The 6953-nt window shown below is 37.6% G+C and overlaps 1 protein-coding gene across 2 annotated transcripts; it reads left to right on the forward strand.

Moving 5' to 3' along the window:
- The first annotated feature begins 386 nt into the window (after positions 1 to 386).
- LOC126676759 (ABC transporter B family member 1) lies at positions 387 to 6953 on the forward strand. Of its 2 annotated transcripts, XM_050371037.2 has the most exons (11): positions 510 to 688; positions 844 to 864; positions 956 to 1010; positions 1095 to 1270; positions 1369 to 1569; positions 1662 to 1921; positions 2025 to 2341; positions 2473 to 2696; positions 4186 to 4559; positions 4654 to 5368; positions 5475 to 6953. In XM_050371037.2, the coding sequence occupies exons 1-11, from the start codon at positions 623 to 625 to the stop codon at positions 6759 to 6761; spliced, it is 3696 nt and encodes a 1231-aa protein (XP_050226994.1). In that variant the 5' UTR covers positions 510 to 622; the 3' UTR covers positions 6762 to 6953. The 2 variants fall into 2 exon arrangements, with proteins under 2 accessions (XP_050226993.1, XP_050226994.1); XM_050371036.2 differs by having other exon boundaries at positions 387 to 864.

Raw genomic sequence — 6953 nt, forward strand, 5'->3', positions numbered from 1 at the left:
TTTAGCGACGGAAATATGTCGCTAAAATGTTGTTTTTTAGTAGCGATTGTTGTTTGTTATATATTTGTTGTTTAAATTTATATTATTTATATTATTTTTTAATTTTATTATAGGTTATATTTAAAAAAAATAAAACTTAAATATATATTTTATTATAAAATATAATTATATAAATTAATGTTAATTAGATTAAATAAATTATTTATAAATATGAAAAATTGCAAAAAGATATTACAGATATGTGTGTGAAATTTAATGTGTAGAATAAAAAAGTTCAAAATAGTAAAATAAAATGCACTAATTTTATTTTAAAAGTTAGATTGTAAAATGTCTTTAAAAAAACAATAAAAAAAGATAGAGAGAGAAAGCTAGAGAGAGAAAGAGGGAGAATAAAAAAGCTTAAAAATAAGGGGTAAAGAGAGAGAATTTAAGTTATCTTTTGAGAAGCAAATGTCACTAGACTCTGAGCAATGGAAATGGTCCGAAATGCAAGGCCTTGAACTCGTGTCTTCTAATAACTCTTCTTCTTCCTTTGACCCTTCAAAAACCAACTCAGCTAACTCTTCACAGACCCACCAAGAAACTTCAGTAGCAGCAGTAGTAACCAAAAACATGGACGCCAATGGCCCTGCTAGTAGTACTAATTCTAACGCAGAAAAGCAAGCAGAGGTGGCCACAGTTGGCTTTGGTGAGCTCTTTAGATTTGCTGATGGCTTAGATTATGTTTTAATGGCAATTGGGTCTGTTGGTGCATTAGTTCATGGCTCTTCTTTGCCTCTTTTTCTTCGCTTTTTTGCTGATCTTGTTAACTCTTTTGGCTCTCATGCTAATGACACTGATAAGATGATGCAGCAAGTTTTGAAGGTATTTCTCAAGAACCCCATTTCTTATAATCTTTAATCTGATCAAATTGTGAAGCTGACAACAAATTTTGGTTCTTTTTGTCCATCTGTAGTATGCATTTTACTTCCTCATCGTTGGTGCTGCAATCTGGGCATCTTCTTGGGCTGGTTTGTTGTTTTTAACTCTGTTTTTTTTTGGAAATGTGAGAGTGTAAAGAGAGTTTTTTTTATTGAATTTGACTGGTTATACAGAGATTTCATGTTGGATGTGGACTGGAGAGAGACAATCAACTAAAATGAGGATCAAGTACTTAGAAGCAGCTTTGAACCAAGATATTCAGTTCTTTGACACTGATGTTCGAACATCTGATGTTGTTTTTGCCATTAACAGTGATGCTGTAATTGTTCAAGATGCCATCAGTGAGAAGGTAAATATGTAATCTTTTTTAAAGAACATAATTCTTTTCCTCTGTCTTGTTCTTGGGTGGTTTTTTTGTTCATTGTTTGTTTCCTTTTTGATGCGCAGTTGGGGAATTTTATTCATTATATGGCGACTTTTGTGTCTGGATTTGTAGTGGGATTTACTGCTGTATGGCAATTAGCTCTGGTCACTCTAGCAGTAGTGCCTCTCATTGCTGTGATTGCAGCAATTCATACTACCACATTAGGCAAACTGTCAAGCAAGAGCCAGGAAGCATTGTCTGAAGCAGGAAACATTGTAGAGCAGGTAAAAGGAAGATTTTGATTTGTGAGTTTCATATTTTCCACCATTTTGGCATCTGTTTTTTTTTTTCTTTCTAATTTGAAGTGAAATTGCAGACGATTGTTCAAATTCGCGTTGTGTTTGCTTTCGTCGGGGAATCGAGATCAATACAAGGATATTCGTCAGCATTGAAAGTTGCTCAAAGGCTTGGTTACAAGAGTGGATTTGCTAAGGGAATGGGATTAGGAGCTACTTATTTTGTTGTTTTCTGCTGCTATGCTTTGCTTCTTTGGTATGGAGGTTATCTTGTTCGACATCATTACACTAATGGTGGATTAGCCATAGCTACCATGTTCGCCGTCATGATTGGAGGATTGTAAGTGTTCTGTTTCTTTTCAAATTTTTAACCCTTTTCTCTGATTCAACTTTTTTTTATTGTTTAATTTCTTTACTCAACCTTTTGTTTCTTTATTTGGCAGGGCTTTAGGCCAATCTGCTCCTAGCATGGGTGCATTTGCCAAAGCTAAAGCTGCAGCTGCGAAAATATACCGTATAATTGATCATAAACCATCAGTGAATCGCAACAGCGAATCCGGGTTAGAGTTGGATTCAGTTACTGGACTAGTAGAATTAAAAAATGTTGATTTCTCCTATCCATCAAGACCGGATGTTAGAATTCTCAACAATTTTACCCTCAATGTTCCTGCCGGAAAGACTATAGCTTTGGTTGGAAGCAGCGGCTCTGGTAAAAGTACTGTGGTCGCCCTCATTGAGAGATTCTATGATCCCAACTCAGGTAAATTGTCCGCTATATCAATAATGATGATATTTTTACTTATAAAACTGAAATTATATATGGTTCTTCAGTTAATGTATTCCATGTGGTATGCAATTTTCATTGAAAGTATCAAGATTTGTTTTGTTCAGGGCAAGTGTTGCTGGATGGGCATGATATAAAGACATTGAAGTTAAAATGGCTGAGACAACAAATAGGGCTTGTTAGCCAAGAACCTGCTCTATTTGCTACTACCATTAAAGAGAATATATTGTTGGGTAGACCTGATGCAGATCAAATCGAGATCGAAGAAGCTGCCAGAGTTGCTAATGCTCATTCATTTATTGTCAAGCTACCAGAAGGATTTGATACCCTGGTATGTGTACTTCTTAAAGGCTTTGACTTTATGCAAATGGGCTATTGTTGCATGGAAACGGAAACACTTCAAAATAAAAACGGCGAAATGATATCTTTTACAAGAACAGGTTATAAAGTTTCAGAGTTTCAGGAGCATTTTTGGAGATTTGATAAGTTTCCGTGCAATATAGCAAATGAGTGTCGAGTATCTTATTGATAATTTTCATGCCTCTTGATCATAAACTTGATCTGGTTGTTGTTCATATGTTTTAAAATTGAAATCAAAACCTCCCAAGTAAGGTGAATTAAATGGCTAACTACTATTCCCTTGATTTCCAACCGAATAAAGGATCAATTCACCCCATCAACCATGACTTTTTTGATATTTCATGCCAAGTTGAGGGGGTGAATTGATCCTTTGTTCATTTCCAACCATAATACTAATTGCTTAAAATAAGTGCAATCCTATGCATGCTAAAATATTGTCTTTATGTCAGTTGAAGGAGATAGGGGGGTGGGGTAAAGTTGGTTCTAGAAAGTAAAATACAATGAAATGATGGATCTTGACTCAGTAGGGATCATGGTTGCTTAGATTTTATTTTTTATTTTTCTTTATGGCACATAATTGCTAGTTGTTGCTTCTGATTCAATAGTAAAGATTATAGATTGAAATTGCTTATTTGGTCAACAAACTTAAACCTAACTTGTTTAAATTATTATTTTGGAAGTCAATGTGGGGACATGTTTTGGTCATGCATGCATTTTGAAGGAAGGTAACATGCTTCAATCAACAATACATGTGCATAAATAAGCTTTTAATATGTCTGCAAAAACAAGAGGAGCATAAACAATTTAGAGTTAAAAAAATATGCAATTTGGACAGAGGAATGGCAAGGGATAAATAAAGAAGATATTATTAAAAACAGAATCAATTGCAAGAAGTCTTACATTAGATGTGTTGGTCTTACCCTTGGGAAAAACAAAAACTTGAATATTAGGAGAAGAATGAGAATCTTTATTATGTTGACCATGGAGTTAGATAAGAACTTGAAGATTACCAGACCAGTGGAAAGAAAAAAATATATCTTAGAAACATATGACTAGGAAAGCTATGTTTAAATTTTTGTTTCCGAAAATGCTTATGGAACTCCAAAATTATATATTTGTAACCAATTCTTGTAAAAAAATTATTGTTTCGCCGTTTTCCATTTTCCATTTGAGCGCTTCTAGTTTCAGCCTTTTGTATTTATGTGTTACATAGCTGAAAAGTAACATCATTAGGCAAGATCAAGAAATGGTATTTTATATGTAGGAAATCTGAAAAAGGGAAGTATATTAGTGATTATTATGCCCTACAAGCTGATTACATTCTTAATTGATGATTGCTTTGAAGTGGAAATGAAAACAAAACTGTTAATTTATTTGTTGTTGCATGGAATCAAATTCGTTAAATGAAATATATGGAAGTATGAGTGAGCATCCATCTGATATAATATAAAAAATGGCAGGCAGGTGAGAGAGGACTGCAGTTGTCAGGAGGACAGAAGCAAAGAATTGCTATTGCACGGGCTATGCTGAAAAACCCAGCAATTTTGCTTTTAGACGAGGCAACAAGTGCATTGGACTCCGAGTCGGAGAAACTGGTGCAGGAGGCCCTTGACAGATTCATGATTGGAAGGACAACACTTGTCATTGCCCATCGGCTCTCTACCATAAGGAAAGCTGACCTTGTAGCCGTACTCCAGCAAGGTAGTGTCACTGAAATAGGAACTCATGATGAGCTCATTGCCAAAGGGGAGAACGGTGTTTATGCCAAGCTCATTAGGATGCAAGAGACGGCTCATGAAACAGCTATGAGTAATGCTAGAAAGAGTAGTGCAAGGTGCTTCTTTCAACTTTTGATTTTTAATTTGTCCGATTTCTAATCTCGCTTTTCGGAATAGTGCAGTAAAGTGACCTTTTTTTGCCATTTGCAGACCCTCAAGTGCTAGGAACTCGGTAAGCTCGCCAATAATTGCACGAAATTCCTCTTATGGTCGATCACCATACTCGCGCAGGCTATCCGACTTTTCTACCTCAGATTTTAGCCTCTCCCTTGATGGCGCACACCCCAGTTACCGACTTGAAAAGCTTCCTTTTAAAGAGCAAGCTAGTTCGTTTTGGCGTCTCGCAAAGATGAATTCTCCTGAATGGGTTTATGCATTGGTTGGTTCTATAGGCTCAGTTATTTGTGGCTCCCTTAGCGCCTTCTTTGCCTATGTCCTGAGTGCTGTCGTCAGTGTCTACTACAATCCAGACCATGCATATATGAGCAGAGAAATTGCAAAATACTGCTATTTGTTAATTGGGCTTTCATCAGCTGCACTCATCTTCAACACACTACAGCACTTCTTTTGGGACATTGTTGGAGAAAATCTTACAAAACGAGTGAGGGAGAAAATGCTTGCAGCAGTGCTAAAAAATGAAATGGCGTGGTTTGACCAAGAGGAAAATGAGAGTGCTAGAATTGCTGCAAGATTAGCTCTTGATGCAAATAACGTGAGATCGGCCATTGGAGACAGGATTTCCGTGATTGTTCAGAATACATCATTATTGCTCGTTGCTTGCACTGCAGGGTTTGTTTTGCAATGGCGCCTCGCCCTTGTCCTTGTCGCTGTCTTCCCCTTGGTTGTTGCTGCCACTGTTTTACAGGTTTGTATCTCCAACTCTCTTAATCAGCTCAAAATGACTCTACTATATATCAAATTAATCATCAAAGATAATCATTTCGGCAACTTTTACTTCGGTTTTAAACCAGAAAATGTTCATGACTGGATTCTCTGGAGACTTAGAAGCTGCACATGCTAAAGCCACACAACTAGCAGGCGAGGCCATAGCGAATGTACGGACAGTTGCTGCATTCAATTCAGAATCACAAATAGTTAGTCTATTCACCGCCAACCTCCAGGCTCCATTACGTCGTTGCTTTTGGAAAGGTCAAATTGCAGGAAGTGGGTTTGGAATCGCTCAGTTTTCACTCTATGCTTCCTATGCTCTTGGTCTTTGGTATGCATCCTGGCTCGTAAAGCACGGGATCTCTGATTTCTCGAAGACAATCCGTGTTTTCATGGTTCTCATGGTTTCTGCCAATGGAGCAGCTGAAACCTTAACATTAGCTCCTGATTTTATCAAGGGTGGCCGAGCCATGCGTTCAGTCTTCGACTTGCTTGACCGCAAAACTGAAATCGAACCTGATGATTCGGATGCAACTTCAGTTCCTGACCGTCTTCGGGGAGAAGTTGAACTGAAGCATGTAGACTTTTCTTATCCCACTCGCCCTGATGTCCCCATTTTCCGTGATCTAAATCTCCGTGCACGAGCTGGAAAAACTCTTGCTCTTGTCGGTCCAAGTGGATGTGGTAAGAGTTCAGTCATCGCACTCGTTCAACGATTCTACGAGCCATCATCTGGACGAGTAATGATTGATGGGAAGGATATCAGAAAATATAACCTCAAGTCCCTCAGAAAGCACATTGCTATGGTTCCTCAGGAGCCTTGTCTCTTTGCTACTACCATATCTGAAAACATTGCGTACGGGCACGAGTCAGCAACTGCTGCTGAAATCATTGAAGCTGCGACTTTAGCCAATGCACATAAATTTATTTCAGGATTGCCTGATGGGTATAACACATTTGTAGGCGAGAGGGGAGTTCAATTATCCGGTGGACAGAAACAACGAATTGCCATAGCTCGGGCTCTAGTTAGAAAGGCAGAACTAATGCTACTTGACGAGGCAACAAGTGCACTAGATGCTGAGTCAGAAAGATGCGTACAAGAGGCTCTAGACCGCGGTTGCTCAGGAAAGACAACAATTGTGGTTGCTCACAGACTATCAACTATAAGAAATGCTCATGTCATAGCTGTGATCGACGACGGAAAAGTCGCAGAGCAAGGATCACATTCACATCTATTGAAAAATTATCCCGACGGCTGTTATGCCAGGATGATACAATTACAAAGATTCACACATAGCCAAGTCATTGGAATGACTTCAGGTTCGAGTTCATCAGCTCGACCGAAGGAAGAGGAAGAGAGGGAAGCCTAATATAATCAACAAAATTCACCAGTAAGAGGAATATATTTCACATGATTTTTGAGTTTTTGTTTCAAGTATTTAATGCCATAGTAAGTATAGTATAGTGTATGTGTATTATCTAATTAATTTTTTCTATTTTACCATATGTTTCTAATTCTACGAATCTTTCTAAGGAAATGATAGTAACAAGATTACTTCCAA

Source organism: Mercurialis annua, linkage group LG4 (genome assembly GCF_937616625.2).
Source record: "Mercurialis annua linkage group LG4, ddMerAnnu1.2, whole genome shotgun sequence".
Lineage (NCBI taxonomy): Eukaryota > Viridiplantae > Streptophyta > Magnoliopsida > Malpighiales > Euphorbiaceae > Mercurialis > Mercurialis annua.